This window comes from Camelina sativa, chromosome 5 (assembly GCF_030686135.1).
Source record: "Camelina sativa cultivar CO46 ecotype springtype chromosome 5, ASM3068613v1".
Lineage (NCBI taxonomy): Eukaryota > Viridiplantae > Streptophyta > Magnoliopsida > Brassicales > Brassicaceae > Camelina > Camelina sativa.
The window spans coordinates 13,380,387-13,398,069 of record NC_141884.1 but is presented as its reverse complement, the minus strand read 5'-3'; the positions used below and the strand labels follow the sequence as shown (position 1 = coordinate 13,398,069).

At 39.7% G+C, this 17,683-nt stretch overlaps 5 protein-coding genes across 5 annotated transcripts; 3 read left to right on the top strand and 2 right to left on the bottom strand.

Annotated features, from left to right (window-relative positions):
* The first annotated feature begins 173 nt into the window (after positions 1-173).
* On the top strand, positions 174-3,514 carry LOC147943701 (uncharacterized). The gene is made up of 5 exons (XM_087450042.1): positions 174-352; positions 456-2,565; positions 2,673-2,741; positions 2,840-3,016; positions 3,103-3,514. Exons 2-5 carry the CDS (start codon positions 1,963-1,965, stop codon positions 3,406-3,408), a joined length of 1,155 nt encoding a protein of 384 aa, XP_087306168.1. The 5' UTR covers positions 174-352; positions 456-1,962; the 3' UTR covers positions 3,409-3,514.
* LOC147943702 (uncharacterized) lies at positions 476-1,853 on the top strand. Its single transcript, XM_087512329.1, has 2 exons — positions 476-503; positions 1,042-1,853. The coding sequence occupies exons 1-2, from the start codon at positions 476-478 to the stop codon at positions 1,851-1,853; spliced, it is 840 nt and encodes a 279-aa protein (XP_087368455.1).
* A 2,094-nt stretch (positions 3,515-5,608) lies between the features above and the next one.
* Positions 5,609-10,612, bottom strand: LOC147943700 (uncharacterized). The gene is made up of 6 exons (XM_087450041.1): positions 9,963-10,612; positions 6,498-9,767; positions 6,327-6,411; positions 6,133-6,243; positions 5,977-6,050; positions 5,609-5,892 (listed from the first exon to the last, which is right to left on the bottom strand). The coding sequence occupies exons 1-2, from the start codon at positions 9,972-9,974 to the stop codon at positions 8,214-8,216; spliced, it is 1,566 nt and encodes a 521-aa protein (XP_087306167.1). The 5' UTR covers positions 9,975-10,612; the 3' UTR covers positions 5,609-5,892; positions 5,977-6,050; positions 6,133-6,243; positions 6,327-6,411; positions 6,498-8,213.
* Positions 6,384-7,766, bottom strand: LOC104789219 (uncharacterized). Its single transcript, XM_010514951.2, has one exon. It carries the CDS (start codon positions 7,764-7,766, stop codon positions 6,489-6,491), a length of 1,278 nt encoding a protein of 425 aa, XP_010513253.2. The 3' UTR covers positions 6,384-6,488.
* A 388-nt stretch (positions 10,613-11,000) lies between the features above and the next one.
* Positions 11,001-12,773, top strand: LOC104786764 (tropinone reductase homolog At2g29370). Its single transcript, XM_010512214.3, has 5 exons — positions 11,001-11,328; positions 11,530-11,737; positions 11,858-12,074; positions 12,199-12,305; positions 12,409-12,773. The coding sequence occupies exons 1-5, from the start codon at positions 11,237-11,239 to the stop codon at positions 12,589-12,591; spliced, it is 807 nt and encodes a 268-aa protein (XP_010510516.2). The 5' UTR covers positions 11,001-11,236; the 3' UTR covers positions 12,592-12,773.
* The last annotated feature ends 4,910 nt before the right edge of the window (positions 12,774-17,683 follow it).

The following is a 17,683-nucleotide window of genomic DNA, read 5'->3' as shown; positions in this document are numbered from 1 at the left end:
ACTTTCTCTGATGGTCTTTGTAAAGGTTGCCACTTCTTGCATAGTTTGTGGAAATACCATTTTTTTGGTACTGAGGATTACCGTCGTGCCCCCGTCTGCTGAGATTCGATTTATAATGCTACATAAATAAATAATTCGTCAATAAATTAGTTATCCGACCTGTCCGTGCCCGTGAACGTGAAAAGAAAGGGCAATTGTAGTCGCCATCCCTTCGTCGTCTTTAAAATAAATTCCACTGGTGCTAGTGTCGGCCTTGCTCTGCAGTTACGTTTTTCTTTTCTACTTTTACTTCCGAATACTGCCAATCGGAAGCCATATACCATCACCGGATTTGATAGAAGTCTCTGGATTTGTAAGTGAAGAAGCGGATTGACCCAGCTCACTGATTAAATTATATATCACTGCTATCTATATATTAACGGGTATGCTGTTTTGATTTGGTGGTTACCTTTCAGCCAAATCGTCTTTCGCGAGGATGGCAGACCATGGATCTCCTGCTCCAGGTTTGTATATCTTAACACCATTCCGATTGGGTTGTCAGTGACAGAACTTTATTTGGCGGTACTTCCTAGGGTTTAGCTTCCAATAATGGTTTCAACAACTCATAAATCTAGTATGTGTAAGCCGGCATTACGTTTGGGTTCACAATGTCCCTTGTTTAGTCGGCCATGCTCTGTAGGGTTTAGATCCCGCTAATATATTTTCAGAACTTATACGTCTAGGGTGTCTCTGTCGTCAGGACGTCTGGGTTGACAATTCCCTTTGTTTACTTGGCCATGCTCTGTAGGGTTTAGTTCCCGCTACTAGATTTTCAGAACTTATACGTCTAGGGTGTCCTTGTCGTCAGGACGTTTGGGTTGACAATTCTTTTTGTTTACTTGGCCAAGCTCTGTAGGGTTTAGTTCCCGCTACTAGATTTTCAGAACTTATACGTCTAGGGTGTCTCTATCGTCAGGACGTTTGGGTTGACAATTCCCCTTGCTTGCTTGGCCATGCGGTGTGGTGTTTAGTGTACAATAAAATCAATTACACTTGTAACAGTGACATTGCTGAAAAAACTGATCCAACTGAAACTTCCTATTCCCGTCAATGTCATAGGCGCGCTGCCAGACAGGATTTTCGCTCTTAATTGCTACCCAGAGCACGCAGTCCGAATAAACTCATACTCCAAACCGAAGTACTTGATAGACATTACCAAAATTCTTCACGGGATGCCAGAGTTGGCGAAGTTATTGGCATCACCGCTAGGGAGCCTATTTTCTATGCATGTTCGGCAATGTTCATTGTCCGGCCAGTTGGTCCACCAAATGCTTTGTAGGCAATTATATACCGAAAACAGTGATGAACTGTGGTTCGTATTTGGGGGGCATCCTTTACGGTTCTCCCTTCAAGAGTTCGAAGATGTAACTGGCCTACAGTATCAAACTTTACCTCCGGAGAATGAACCCCTCGCTGCAACCACTCATTCTGAAGGAGGCTCTCCTTACTGGTATACGTTACTGCCCGGCCCACTTGGTAGTCTGTCAATTAAAGAAATAGTCGCCCACCTGAAGCCTGAATCAAATATGCCAACGTGGCGTAAATTTAGACTGTGTCTCATTGTCATTGTAGACGGCATACTTTTGTGTCGGAAACAACCAGTCAAACCATCTGCTCAAGTTGTTGAGATGGTGAAAGATGTTGATTTCTTTCTAAACTACCCTTGGGGTCGCCACTCACTTACAAGGCTGCTACGGATGGTGAAAGTTGGAACCGATTTACCAACCACTTCTGCGTTGCTTTCAAAGCTTAAACAATCATCGATGGCTGTCCACGGATTCCCTCTGACAATCCAGCTGTTTGCATTCAAATAGCCCTTGTTGCTAAAGTACCTCCCTCATCGGCGAGATCTGTCCACCTTCGTTGACACACCTATTGTGGTCCTTCCAAAATGCAAGTCCTACCATACTACAAACATTTTCGATGTGGAAAATGATCCCGACGTACGCTGTTCCTTATCTCTGTAGCTCGTATATGTCAGTGTTTTTTAGGACGATTACTAACTCTCTTGTTTTCTTCATATTTCAGTTGGTTGTGTTGTCTCCCAAACCTCGGCAGACTTGTTTTTTAACCTCTTCCTACAGCGACCCCAAAGTGAAACATTTAGAGAATCTTCTCGCAGCGGGCTTTCCCTTTGTGAGCAACACTTGGTCTGGAGGTGATTCTGCCCTCCCTCCCATCCTCTATGCACAGAAACGTAAGCAACTCGATCAATGTCGTGCGAATGCCCGATCAGAAACAAAGAGGAGAATGACAAAGAAAATAGAAAAAGGACGAACCCTCAGACATGGTGAGGGCGTTGATTCTGACCTTGAGGACAAGCTTATGACCTTCAAGGCGTCTCTTATGTGTGAAGTTCTTGAACTTCTCCAGCAGCGTCAGTCCACATCAGCTTTTATCGGTTTACACCACTCAGCTGCAATCCCTGATCGCCCTGTGCCCAATCAGAATTATACGCCGCTTCACTCTTCCTCAAAAGAGTATTTAAATATATCAACTCCCAATACTGCTAATACCACGTCTAAGGTTTGTATCTCTCTTTCACCTGCTTCTACGACTATGTCCTCCATACATCCATTACTGTGTTATGTTTTCCAGAGTTTCAAACTAATAACAATGGTACATCTGCGCAGCCAGTACTACATCCACTATCAGCTTCTGCACTCAAGAATACCAGTCCTCTTACTCTCACTTCCATGCCCGTAAGTTTTCTTACCCTATGTCCTATACCCTTCTTGCACCTCCAACAATTATATTCACCACTTGTACGTCAGAGTTAGTTGTCTGTTTTTGTCTACAGAAACACCCTTCTCGTATATCATTGCTACAAGAAGCCGCCATGTACTCTCTCCATCCATCCTCTGCTTCTTTACAAGATGAGGAGTCCGGTGTTTTCGTCAACACCGAAAGTCCTCCAAGTCCATCTTCTATACATGTCGACCCGAAGTCGCCAACAAAGTTAGATGTAAATACAAAGGTTTGTTGTTACAGTAGACCAATGTCCACTGCTTCTGATTGTTTCTCATATACTAACAAACTGTCATTGCTTTTGTCTACCTGCAGGGTAAGCATTTGGCGAGTCCTGCAGTTGAGCGTGAAGGTACGGAAAAAATCATCTCCCAGTTACACGGGTCTGACAAGCATAAAATCGACCCACAAGGTTACACCTCTCGCCCGTCAATGCAACTGCCTTGCCAAAACTGTCCAACAAACCCTTTCTCCCCCCGAACTCCTCTATTAGAGCCCACTGCCAGCATTAGAAATGCAACAACCAGGAATGCAAACCCAATAGTCCATGCCCAATACATGCGCAGGAAGACTAGGACACTGCCTAGCAAACATATTCAAGTTCCGCCCAGTTCTGAATGATGAATTCTTTGTTTCACCAACAATTTATATTCTTTACATTTTTTCTCTGTGGGCTACTTATCTGTACCTTATTATGCAGAAAATTTATTATTTCAACGTTACTAAAGCGAAAAAATAATGTTCTCATAACATACAAAGTTACAGTTTTCAAAGTTGATCAAATGCTATTACTGTCGCCTATAAGCGCTTCATTTACTCTGCATAACTTTCTATAACATCTACCATAACTGTTACACGGCATCTTTATAGTCAAAACCACTCTCTCCCCTACCGCTACTACTAGCCACCGCAACTACCCCGCGTATAGCAATGAATGGTACCACAACAACTATAAAATATCTTCTGTTCTCTATTTTCATATGTAGTATTCCCAACTCAATATCAGTAAGACCTGCCATGGAAAACCTTGATTTCAATACTGCGCTTGATATAGCTTCGCGTGTTGGCCAACACGAGTTTACTGATCTTCGTGGTATGCTTGTTGCTTCTAAGTTTTACAACAAAGTCGCGTCTCACCCTCTCGTGCTTCACAAGGTCTCCTTGTCAACCTTTATTTCCAACGCTTCACTTATTAACGTTTCATCTCCGTTCCGATCTTTTTTTTGTAATTGTTTACGAGCTCAAAATCCAACCGCGGTTTACCTTGAAAGCATTCGACTTGCTGCACAAATGGGCCGTGCAGAAGATAGTCTTCAGATGCTAAGTACTATTGGGAATTGCTCACATCAAGCTTTATTCAGCAAAGGCCTCCTCCAGCTTTGCCTCGGGTTCTATTCAGAATCTATATCCACTATACACTCCCTCGTTGCCTCAACTTCTGATTTCTTAGAGGTTGATCATATTGCAAGCACCGTATTCCGCCATATACTACAAATAGGCCCTATGAAGATACGTTCGCAGGCTACCACTTGGAACTACGTAGACATCCCTATATGCATTACCAGTGGTTGTCGTATGGACCGCCGTTGTATTAACTGTTTTTTCTACTGGTACTGTGTCATGTGGTTGCTTCTTTGTTAGTTACACTCTTACATTCACAAGTTATGGTACCAATTTTTAAATCTTCTTAAACCAAAATTGTGTACTCTATTTCTTAAAGGGTAATAAATATGTAGCCAGTTAACCAAGTTATCATCCGCTGTAAAGGTTTTTCATTTATTACAGCCTTGCTTCAATGCAAATCCGCTCTACTTACCTCCTCCATACCTAAATTAACTGGACTCCATTTACTACAATTAGCAGTGAGCTACACTATTTCACCTGCATCAGTTATTACATACGAAGTGACTGTTAACTCTCACCTTACCACTTCAATAGCGCTTATATAAAGCCCAAGCCAGACCTTATAATAAAAACATAACAACCAAACAAACACTAAACTAAACCTGCTCGCCTATGGAAACCATTCCAGATCCTATCCTCGTCGACATTGTCCGTCGCCTTTCTCACCATGGGTTTAGGGAACTAGGTCCTTTGATTTCTGCTTCTCCAGCTCTCGCTGCACTTGCCTTGGACGACAGTATCCTTACTGAAGTCGACATCGATGAGTTTATCTTCGTTAGCCAACTTGCGAATGAAGGATCTGTCTACCGGCCGTTTTTCCTGCGTTGTCTTCAGGCTCTGAACCCAACAGCCCAATACGTTGAAGGCTTACGTTTGGCTGCATAGAACGGTCCTTGCCAACGAGCTATTGACCTCCTAGGTGAAGCTGCTGGACGCATCATCTACTCTCGGTTTGCTGTTGGGTTGGTGCTTGTTTGTTCTGGTAACTTCGACGATGGCATGCGTGTCATGGACTCTTTCTTCGCTAAGGTCGCTACAATCGAGGAAGCTGTAGGTATAGGTGAATTGGTTCTCAACCAAGTAAGTGACATGGGGTTCCCAAGGCGTGACCCGTATGACCACACTTTCCGCTTTGGAGGTGGTCTACCAAATTGTTTCCTTAATGGGTACTCTGTTATGCATCTTTGCCACAAATGCTTTGTCTATATGTATGCAACATGTTTCCGAGATATATGTTAAGAATCAATATATGATTTACCGTGTCCACCCTGCAAAGTCTTACTAATTCATAGTTAGTTTCTGTTACAGCACCTGCGAAACTATGGTCAAATGCTTTGTCTTTATTTGTTGCCACCATGCAACCTACCGTCTATATCCCGCATTAACCCATCAAGTAGGACACAATACGCAAATCGAATAAGATACAATATAAAAGCAGCTTTTCATACATTAAAGACGTCCAAAGTTTACACCATTATCATATTCCTCATTCATCCACTGTGCTTATTTAAAATATGATAGTCAATGACACATTCGGGGACAGAGCCCCCTTTCTTAATCTGCACACGCAACAACATGCTTATCAGCCTTGAACTTCTCCTCAGCTATCCATTTTCCGTTAAAGTCCTTTCTTCAAAAAAACACCTATTTGGCGTCCATTACCCCATGTTCCACAAAAAACCTGCGTCAACACTTCCAAACCTGCATTCCGTTTTCAGAGTCAGTCCAGGCAATGTTACTTGATATACCACAAAATACTTAGACTGCTAGTAATGTATCAGGTACCTATATGAAGTCGATGACACTACTACCGATACGGGTTCACCCTCCCAAAAAACAGGAACCAAACATGCCACTTCCTGCAATAAAGCTATAATTAACCATAATGTGTAACGTGAAGCTTTTGTCAATTCTACCTGCTAATGGTACAAATGCACACACCTGAAGTTGCGATGTCAACGTTAGGTGTGTCTTAACCGCAAACCTACATACCCGTTTAAAAAAAAAAAAAGCTGCTTTCCCCCAAAAAACAATCTCCACCCATTGCCACATCTGCAAGCGTAATACGTAGAACGATCAAATTATAAATGGCTATCAATCATATTTAATGATAGTAGTATTTGCCAGAAACTTACTTTACGCAGGCATATTAGAGCAAGTAGCTCTGTTATGACCTGATTCAAAGCATATTGTACACTTATTAGGCCCTCCTTTACGCCTCTTAGCCCCATGCACAATACGAAACGCTATGATGAATACAATACACATAAACAATTCAGTAGATAAAACCAGAAATTCTATTGTACCACAAACTCTCCAGTAGACGGGATCCTTCGCTTCCTACGACGGCCAGGGCCATTCTTGTTTGTCGGTGGAATGAATTCTGTTTCCTCAACATCAGCTGGCCCTTCTTCATCGCATTGATTAGGTACAGGATAAATGAATTCTTCATATGCATTGGCGAAGAGTTTAACATTGTATACTGCTCCAACCAATGTCTGAACGTCAATCTTCTTCATTCTACCCGCAGCTAGTGCGTGGCAACACGGTATCTGGAGCTTCTCGAACTGAAGACATGTACATGTCCTCTTCATAAAGTCAACATAGTACATTTTTTTGCCATTACTAACTTGAAAACTCCAGGCTGAAACCCCTTTCACAGCCAAACCGGCTGAAGCCTGCTGATGTCTCAGCATTAACTTGTTGACATTTGGTCTTATTGTCTGCCCCAACGCCATAAGCCTTCTAGCCTTCTCACGCCTTAAGCAAAACCACTCCATTAGTTTCGTTCTTATTGACTCAACCATAGAAACTATTGGTAGTTCCAGAATTTTCCCTAGTACCCCATTGAGGGATTCAGCAATATTACTGCTCATGATATTGTATCGTTTAGCTTCACAAAACGCTTGCGTCCAATGCTCACGTGGTATTGCATCCAAGTATGCAGCACATTTCTTGTTCCGTAATGCAATTTCATTGTAAGACTCGTCGAAATCGCCAACGTTAAATGCACGTGCAGCCTTACCAACAAGGTTTGATAGCCCTTCTCCATGAAACTTCGCTCTAACATTCCTCTCAATGTGGACAGCACACGCCCCATGGAAAGCCTGAGGATAAACTTTGCGAACACCAGCATAAATTGATCTATGTCGATCAGAAACGAGCACCAAATCTGAAGCATCTAGAACTATCAAACTCAGTTGCTTGAAAAACCAAGTCCATGCCAAATCGTTTTCCGCATCAACTACTGCAAATGCAACTGGGTAGACCTGAAAATTGGCATCTTGCATACTTGCAGCAATGAGAACCCCCTTGAACTTGTTCTTGATAATAGTTCCGTCAACCAAAAAAACCTTCCTCATGTGTTTGATTCCAGCTATGTATGCTCCAAGCGAGAAGAAAAGATACTTAAACTGCTTCGCATTAACGCCCCCACCAGTAAATTCAAGCTTGTATATAGTCCCAGGATTACCAGTTTTCAACAAATGCATGTAAACTGCAAGCAGCTTGTACCCACACTCATCACTACCCCGGGTTTTGATAATAGCAGCTTCCCTTGCATACCATGCCTTCATATAGGTTACTGACACCTTAAGCTCTTCCAGCACTATGGCTGGTATATCAACGGCGCGTGGTCCAGGCAATCCATTAGCATACTTTGCTTTAAGAACCTCAGCTATCACTTTTGCAGACGCCTGTTTCTCATACTAGGACCGAGCAGTAATTGAGCATGTGTGCGTCAGAGTTGCTGTTCTTATTTCAAAAATTTTAGAGTATTTTGAAACAGAATGACCAAAGACCCTCCACGCACACAGTGGATCAATACAAACACAAATTATTCTGTCTGGTTCAGATTTAAGAATCTTGAAAAGAAACAACCTCTTGATGGCATATATTGCTAGAGTGTTTTGCATTTCCGCCTTATCTTTAAAAACTCTACCAATAAATATTGCATCTTCTTCAGCAGCAACAGTTGCACACCCATTTGTGTTTGTAAGTTGGTAGACGTCATCAAAAACAGGTTAAGCATCACGTCGTTGCGTATAATCATCAAACGCAGGGTCAACATGGCCGCCATGTTGACCACCATCCACCAACACTTCACCCCTACCACCGTTATTCCAAACAGGAACTGATGCAAATCCACGGATACCATCGGTTGCTCCTTCTCTGCTTTCTACAGCCCTTCCTAGAGCAGGGCATGTATGATCTACCGATGACGCACCAGCTACAACACCATCCGCTGTCACCAGATGTGAATTACTTGTTTGAGGAATCAACTCTGACTCAGATGCCTCACTGGACTCATCATTTGACTCGTAGGACGAAACAATATCCCTCAGGTTTCCTCCCACACATCTTGTTACAGTATTAAAACCGTAACCATTATCAGTCAATCCATCTGACCCAATCCCTCTTTCAGGAAACCCATCGGCTCTTCTATTTTCACTAGAACATAGCTCTGCCTCGCTACGTTGTGCACAGTATGAGAGAACTGCTTGGCCGATGTCATCTGCTCCATTACTACCTACTATTTGAGCTTCAACAGTGGATGGGCCCTCCTCCAGAGTAGGATCAGTGACATTCAAGGGATACTCTTTATCAAACACCATACTCCAGTAGTTATCGTTGTAGATATCTTCCTCATCTGACCCTGAAGAAGCCAACGCATCTGTCCAACTTTTTTCATTCTCCTCACCAGCACTTGCATCCTCACTGGCCGTAGCTTTGTTTTTTCCCTCAAGCGACTTAGCCTGAGTACAACGTTCCTCAATTTCTGCAATCTCTCGCATGAAACCTTCATCCTCATCACTAACTAGATATTGGTTGACATCTACATCTTCTGACTGGCTCCCGTGCGAGTTAAGAGATAGTGAAGGCGTACCAGCATCTGCTAATCTTATAAACCCACTGTTATTAGTATCAGGCCACATGTCGAAATCATGTTCCATAAATTCACTCCTCCTGCTGCAGTTTAGTACCGTATTTCCTGCAACCGAGTACATTCTCAAAGCACCAGTTGAACAAGAAACATCATTGACATCAAATAGGCGTCTCCGGACACCACTATTCATAGGAGGATCATTACGCCGTCCCGCAGGAAATCCTTCCAACCCACTACGACCTATCGTAGCTCGTGTTAACTGCCCAATGTTATCATCAGTCGCAATGCCTTTACCTTTGTCAGTTGCTATTCCACATTGTCTTCGGATGGCCGTCCCTTCAGCAGCACTGCTTTCATGATCAAGAGACAATAACATATTTAAATGGACAGCTGTTCTCTTGACTTCTAAGAAGTTACGAACGCTGACACTGCTTGTTAACACCACTGGAGGTCGTGAATTCACTGAGAACACTGATAGTTGTGAAGGAAGCCAGTAGCTTAGTTTAGGCGTAAAGTTCATCCCATCAAGTTCAAACTCCTTACGCACCATCAAGATGAGGTCCTCGTAACTGCTATCCATGGTAATGGAAATGCTCCGTGCGTAGCATTCTTTAGCAATGTAGAAGTCCCAAGTTCCCGTATCAGAGCATTCCCAACACCCAGCAATGACAAAGACTGTAACTTCAGATCCCTGATACCAATGAACACGTAATAGACGACATTAGCAACTAGTTAAGTAACGGTTATCCCCACCCCCCCCCCCCCCCCAAAAACCATTCATCGCAAGCTAAAGTTTATTCTCTACCACATAAACTACAAACTTGTGGGTTAAGTAGTTCCTATGAGATACGAAAATATAGTATAACAGAGGGAGAAGGCAATTTACCTGCGGATCCATTGATCTCTCCCAAGTCCTGCTTCTTATACCGAAACAGAGTTCCGCTGTTGTCTGAAAAAAGTGTTACAATAATTTTCCCCAATATCCACGATAAACAAGTACCTCTACCATATCCGCTATTTTTACACCACATTTTATAGATCCACAAAATACAGAAACCCTACGGACACAGAGTAACAAAAGTCAAGAAATCCACAGTACCAACAATCGTATCGCTGAACAGTCCCCCTGCCCAGACAAATACGATTCCCAAATCCTGCCCGAAAAACCTAATTTTCCTTTTCAAACCATTTGACTATCCCGCCCATCAATTGAGGGCAAAATTGTAAACAAAATGGTAAATCCACAAGCTCGGTTAAGAAGTGGCAGATCCACAAAGTTTGGGCCGAAAATGGCATTCTGGACAAGAAACCCTAAAAATAGGTATAACCATTCAAGATTTTATGAAAAGTGGTTTTCCAAATATCTAGTTTCTTAGATATTTTACTATTTTTTAATAAAATCCAAAATTTCATTTCAGTGGGATTTTAAAGCTATTTTTTAGTACCCTACGAAACTTTTTTTTTTTAGTTTTATTTTGCAAAACTCAAAAACCAAAAGATTGGGAGAGAACTCTAGATGGAGTCTGTCCATTGTTATGAGAATACAATTATGAGTAACTATCTATCGTTTTTTTTTTTTTTTTGCCAACAATATTGCTATTGTTAAGAAAGTACAATTAATAATTTTATTTTAATATTAACGTATTCTATGTGCTAAAATACCTTTGTCCCAAAATATAGAATCTTTAGACTTTTTTGTTTCTTCTATTCTATTAAATTTTATCAAGTTTATATGCCTTATTTAATTTTAATTTGATGTTTTATGTATTTTAATATTCTATAGTAATCTTTCTCATTGGTTAAATTATTTCTAATTATATACAACTTATGCTTTTAATGCCAAAAGACAGAAAATATATATATATATATATATATATATATATATATAATTAATGTAATTCTTAAATTTTGTGTTTTTAAGTAGAAAATCTTATATGATGGGAGTATGGGATAACAGATATTAGTGACAGCGACTGTTGAACCCCCAATAATTCGATCTTTGTCAGCTTTCCAAATTATCGTGAAGAATAGTATTTCCTCTACAAGCCTTGCATCGTACACGTGTGTGGTCTACAAAAAGACGAACGGTTATTGACAGATACAAATCTTCACCAAAAGATCTATATCTGTGTTTGCTGATTATGAGTCTCATAATCAGCAATGTCTAAAATAGGGGAAAGCTTGGGAGAGAACTCTAGATGGAGTCTTCAAGGCATGACCGCTCTTGTCACCGGTGGCTCTAAAGGCATCGGGTCAGTCCCAGTAACCTTTTTACCTAGCTTACCTAGTTTCTTACTAGTTCAGTACTATCGAATCTATGCTCTCACTCTAGTTATCTATTTATGTGGATCTTTTGATGTTATTCCCATGTTTATAGATTATAGTCAAGAAAACCCTAAAAAGAGCAAACCATAATGATGTATAAACTAAAATTCCATGTGTGCTATAAACAGAGAATCTGTGGTGGAGGAACTAGCTATGTTGGGAGCAAGAGTCCACACATGTGCCAGAGACGAAACTCAGCTTCAAGATCGCTTACGTGAGTGGCAAGCAAAAGGGTTTCAGGTCACCACTTCTGTTTGTGACGTTTCTTCACGTGACCAGCGGGAGAAACTCATGGAAACTGTTTCCTCCCTCTTCCAAGGAAAACTCAATATTTTCGTAAGTATATATATATATATATATATATATATATATATAAGCTCTTCCTCAACTTTGATGAGGTTGATTCCACACTTTCCAAATCATGTTGTTGTGTTTGGTTTGTTTGGGTGTATATAGGTACCCAATGTTGGAACGGGTATAGCAAAGCCTACCACAGAGTGTACAGCAGAAGATTTTTCATTTATAATGGCTACAAATCTGGAGTCAACTTTCCATCTCTCACAGCTCGCTCACCCTTTGTTGAAAGCCTCTGGTTCAGGGAGCATTGTGCTCATGTCTTCCGTTGCTGGGGTTGTGAACTTGGAAGGTACATCCATCTATGGAGCAACCAAAGGTATACATATATGATATATGTTCATATGCATAGAATTTTTGGTTTAATGTTTATATGCATTGTTAAAAAAACTAATGATCATTTGCTTTTATTGATACTTACATAAATGTACCCATTTAATTAGGAGCAATGAATCAGCTGGCAAGAAATTTGGCATGCGAGTGGGCGAGTGATAATATAAGGACCAACTCTGTTTGTCCATGGTTCATCACAACTCCGGCATCTAAAGATGTAAAGACAAAGAACAAATATTAATCTCATTAATACTACCAAAAAAAAAGTGATATATATAACTAGTTTCTGATGGATCTTAGTTTGTATGAAAATGTTTCAGTTTCTCGGTGTTAAAGAGGTAAAAGAAAAGGTGGAGAGCGTGACGCCAATGAAGCGTATTGGAGAAGCAAATGAAGTCTCATCGCTTGTGGCATTTCTATGTCTTCCTGCAGCTTCATATATAACAGGTCAAACTATTTGCGTGGATGGAGGTTTCACTATTAACGGCTTCTCTATGCCTTAAATTAACATATGCATGCTTAAATGTATATGATTTGTGGTCTATTTAAGTGCCAAATTGATGGATACTAATTTAATCTACACAAGTCATATATGTAAGTTATGTTGATGGAGCTCACTCTGCGGTTCATCATTCATGCCTTGTAATCTCTAATTCTATCGGATAAGAATTTGGTCGTGTTCGTATACGATGTTTGTTTGTTTCCGTTCAAGCTGAGATATGGGAGGAATTACGTAATGTATGGACAGTATGGTAAAGAAAAAGAAAAAAAAAAAACTCTCTTTCCTTTCTTCCTTTAATGTGTGGGTGTGGCCGCGTAGGCCAATGTTTCTTTCATTGCCCATTGAGGTACGGCTAATGTATAATGATCCCATAAATTGTTATATAATCAAGTAATGACAACCATACGATCGTCAACTCTAATGTCGCTTTCCTCGCTTCGCTTGCTTTACGGGTTATGGCTAAAAAGTAAGCTTAATTAAGATGTCGTGGTTGGTTTCTGCTCCGTACACTTTAACCATTCGGGTCTTGTATCTAGTTTGGACTGCCAGAGATTATAAAAGAATGTATGGAAACTTACAAATTTTTAAACCTAATTAAGTCATTCCCCCTCTAGCCATAGTCTGTTTCTGAAATAGTCAGGCCTCTCACAAAATTGTGTGACTAATAAATTATTTTATAATATTATTAGAGGTGTTAAGAATGATTTGATGGAAATTACAAAGATTCACACAATATGAGAAAGAAGAGTATACTATCAAATCATTCTTAGAAGTTAGATTAGAAGTAGGCCTGGGCAAATTAACCGGATCCGAAACCCGAACCCGAACCCGACCCGAAGTAAGCAGTTCGGTTCGGGTACGGATGGTGGCTAATATCCGATCGGGTTCGGGTATTACCCAAACCCGATCGGATACCCGAACCAATCTAACCTATCTATACAATATACATCTATCTATACAATATACATCTATCTATCCCTAATTTTATTAATGAACTAACCTCCGATAGCCTGTTCGGCTTCTTGCTTTCAAAATCGAGAAAAAAGCGAGATAAAATCGAATTAAAGGTGTAAAATCCTCAATTATTCAAGCTGGAAAATTTAGAAACTTTGATCCGAAACCCTCCCTCTGCGACTTCACGGAGGCCATCACATGTACATCTTCTCCTCTTTTTAGTTGTCCTCTTGAAACTTCGATCTGAACGGATACACACTTAAGAGTACGAGTGTTTGTATGTTTGAGTGTTAGACGTAATCAATTGCAGATGTTTGAGTGTTTGTATGTTTGCATGTTGGTTTTATTTTCGATATCTTTTTTTTTGCTGAGTTTTGATGATGTTCTTGTCTGATATCTCTGTTAATTGGTTTCGATATCTCTGTTTTTATTGAGTTTTGATGATGTTCTTGTCTGATATCTCTGTTCGTTGATGATGTTCTTGCTTGTCTGATATCTCTGTTTGTTGATGATTGTTGATGATGATCATTGATCGTTGATGATTGTTGATGATGATCGTTGATCGTTGATGATGTTCGTTGGTTTTGATATCTCTGTTCCTTATTAACTTTTCGACTTATCATTGATTCAGTTTATAGGATTCATCATCTCTAACTTATAGTATTTTTCTATTTACAGATGGATTCATCATCTCTAACTCATGATAACAGAGAGAGATATGAACATGAAGAGGAAGAAGAATATCAGACACCAGAATCTAATTTAAGGGGTAAAAGAAAACAAACTCATGGTCAATCAGGTGGTGGAGGAACTGCTGCTGAGCAAAATAAGACTCCAAGGATACTTACGCCAAGATCCGGTGTATGGTGCCACTTCACAAGAGTACCGGGAAGCCGAGACAGATGTACCTGCAACTATTGTGGGAAGGAGTTAGGATGTGCTACAAAGTCAGGGACAAAAAACTTGTGGAATCATAACAATATATGTAAGGCATTCAAGGCATGGGAAGAAGGTCAAGATGCTACACAAGGACAGCAAGTTATTAATCAAGAAGGAAACCTACAGAGTGCAAGAGTGCCTGAGCATGTTTTCAGAGAAGCACTTAACCAAATGGTGGTGATAGCAGAGCTACCATTGTCGTTTGTAGAATCCATGGCATTAAGATTCTTTTGCAACAAGGTTAGTCTTCTCATAACATGATTAACATTCTCTTAGCAACTTCTTTATTATTTATGTTTTTACTAATCAAAATTTATTTTGTATAATCTGTTTAGGTAAACTTGTATAAGCCTCACTCAAGAAGGACAGCAACAAGAGACATAGTGAAAATGTATCATGAGAGGAAGGCCACACTAAGACAATGGTTTATTGAAAGTAAGCAAAGAGTGTCACTCACCACTGATATTTGGGTATCCTCGGTAACAGGTATGTTTTTTCAAGTATATTATGATCATTCTTATTCTCGATCATGTTCTCTTCTCTAATATGAGTTCATTCTTTCTTTCTTTTTTTCTATCAACAGGTTCAAGTTATATGGTTATAACAGCACACTATGTTGATAAACATTGGCGATTGAAGAAGTTAATAATCGGATTCAAGTATGTGTCGGATCACAAAGGTAAGACCATTGCTAGCACTCTTCTACAATGTCTTGCTGACTGGGGGATAGAGAAGGTGTTTACTGTGACTGTGGATAATGCAACTGCTAATAGCAATGCTCTGGATGATTTTAAGTCTGCCTTCTCTCAAATTAGGACAGATTCTCTAGTGTTGAATGGAGATTACATGCATATGAGATGTGCTGGGCATATTATAAACTTGATAGTTAAGGATGGACTGACTGAAATGGATGCTAGTGTTAGTTCAGTCCGCAATGCCATATCTTATGTCAAATAAGGACCAAATAGGAGAAAGGCATTTGAGCTGCGAGTGGAAACTGGTAGATTCACGAAGGGTAGTTTGCCTCTAGATGTAACCACTAGATGGAATTCGACATATCTGATGTTGACAAGAGCAGTTAAGTTCAGAGGAGCGTTTGATAGGATGGAGTTCGAAGATAAGCTCTACAATGATTATTTCTTAGAGTATGATAATGGAGAAAAAAGGATAGGACCTCCTTTGATGAATGATTGGCGTAAAATAGAAAGGTTTGTGAAGTTTCTTAATGTTTTCTATCAGGCTACATTGGTATTTTCTGCCTCCACTACTTTGAATTCACATAAGTGCTATGGTGAGATAGTAAACATTGCAATGAAGCTTCAGTTACTCTGTCTTAATAGCGATGCTGACGTGAAGGTTAATGCCGAGAAGATGTATAAGAAATTTGACAAATATTGGGATGGCATCAAGAACATAAACAGTATGTTGGTAATTGCAAGTGTTTTTGATCCGAGAAAGAAGATGGAGTTTGCAAACTTGTGTTTTACGGAGATGTATGGAGAAAATAGTACAACTGCTAAGGGGTTGACTGATTCGACTTTGATTGTCATGCGTGCGATGTATGCGGAGTATAGTGAAAGATATGCTGATTCAACATCTCAAGCATCCGGTCAGTCTCAAGCATCATCTCATGCTACTGAAGTGAGGGAAACAGATGGGTTATTCGACTCAATGGAAGATGAATTCGATGGTTATAACCCAATGCAGCAGAAGTATGATACATTGCTTAGAAAGATAGGAGTTAGAGATACTAATGAATTGGAAACTTATTTGAGAGAAGAAGTTGAGAATCCTGATTTGATAATGGGCATTGAGTATGATATTCTCTCTTGGTGGAAAGTCAACAGTGCAAGGTATCCCATTTTATCTAAGATGGCTAGAGATTTATTTGCTATGCAGGTGTCTTCTGTTGCTTCTGAAAGTGCTTTTAGCACTAGTGGAAGGATAATAGAACCATATAGAAGCTGTCTTACACACTACATGGTGGAGGTTTTGATGTGTACTGAACAGTGGTTAAAACAAGATATTCATTTTGAAGAAAAGGTTCTTACAAATGCACAGATTCTTGCAGAAGTTGAGTTTGAAGATGAGCTTGAAAGAGGTATTGCTTTTTTTTTTGTCTATCTGTTTGATCTTGATTACTAAGATACAATCTCTAATACTTTTTTTATTTGTCATTTTCTTTTCAGAGTTTGAAACTCTAACTCTTTAAGTGGTTAAAGAAGAAGAGGGGTTCAAATGTTTGGATGAAGAAGAAGTAAGTCAGCACTTGGGATGTTTGGATGAAGAAGATGAGATGATATGATTGTTTTTTTACTTCTCTACTTACTCATCTCTTTAAAACTTTAAACTTACTTTAGGTTTTACTTTTTTATCTCTTTAAAACTTTAACTCTCAGTTCAGTATTTCAATTCATATAAGACTTTTGATTTCGGGTTTTTTTACTTAATTTCGATTAATTACAGTTAATTTCGGATATTTTTATCAATTTCGGATAAAAATACCCGAACTATTTCGGATATCCGACATCAAGTTCGGATTTCGGGTAAATCCGAAAATACCCGAATCCGAAGACATCCGACCCGAACCCGATCCGATTCTATAAAATACCCGATCGGGTTTTATATGTGTACATCCAAACATCCGAAGATCCGAAGATCCGAACCCGAACTCGAACGGATACCCGAATGTCCAGGCCTAATTAGAAGTAGAACCGATACTAAGTGTGAAGAGATTTAAAACAATAAACAATTTACATTTGTATTAGTCAACAAAAGTCGTTGTAGTATAGTGGTAAGTATTCCCGCCTGTCACCTGGGTTACCCGGGTTCGATCCCCGGCAACGGCGATTATAGTTTTTAGATATTATTATATGTTTGGACCTCCCTTATTATTATGTTGGGCCTTCTTCGAATTGCCCAAAACACAACCAGCGCTTTTTTTTTTTTTTTTTTTTTTTTTTTTTTGGAAGAGGGTTGTTGTATACAATTTGATATATTTTTATAAATTGGTCATACCGCCATCACAACATAGTTGATTACTGTCCTACATATTATATTTCCGATATGATTCTCTGGACTCTAAAGACATTAACAATAAAAAAAGATGAGATACAAGTTAATCTGTCACATATATTTTTAAGTTTTTCTTTGTTAACGTGTTTACTGTCTAATAACAAACACATAAAGTATCGGCACTAA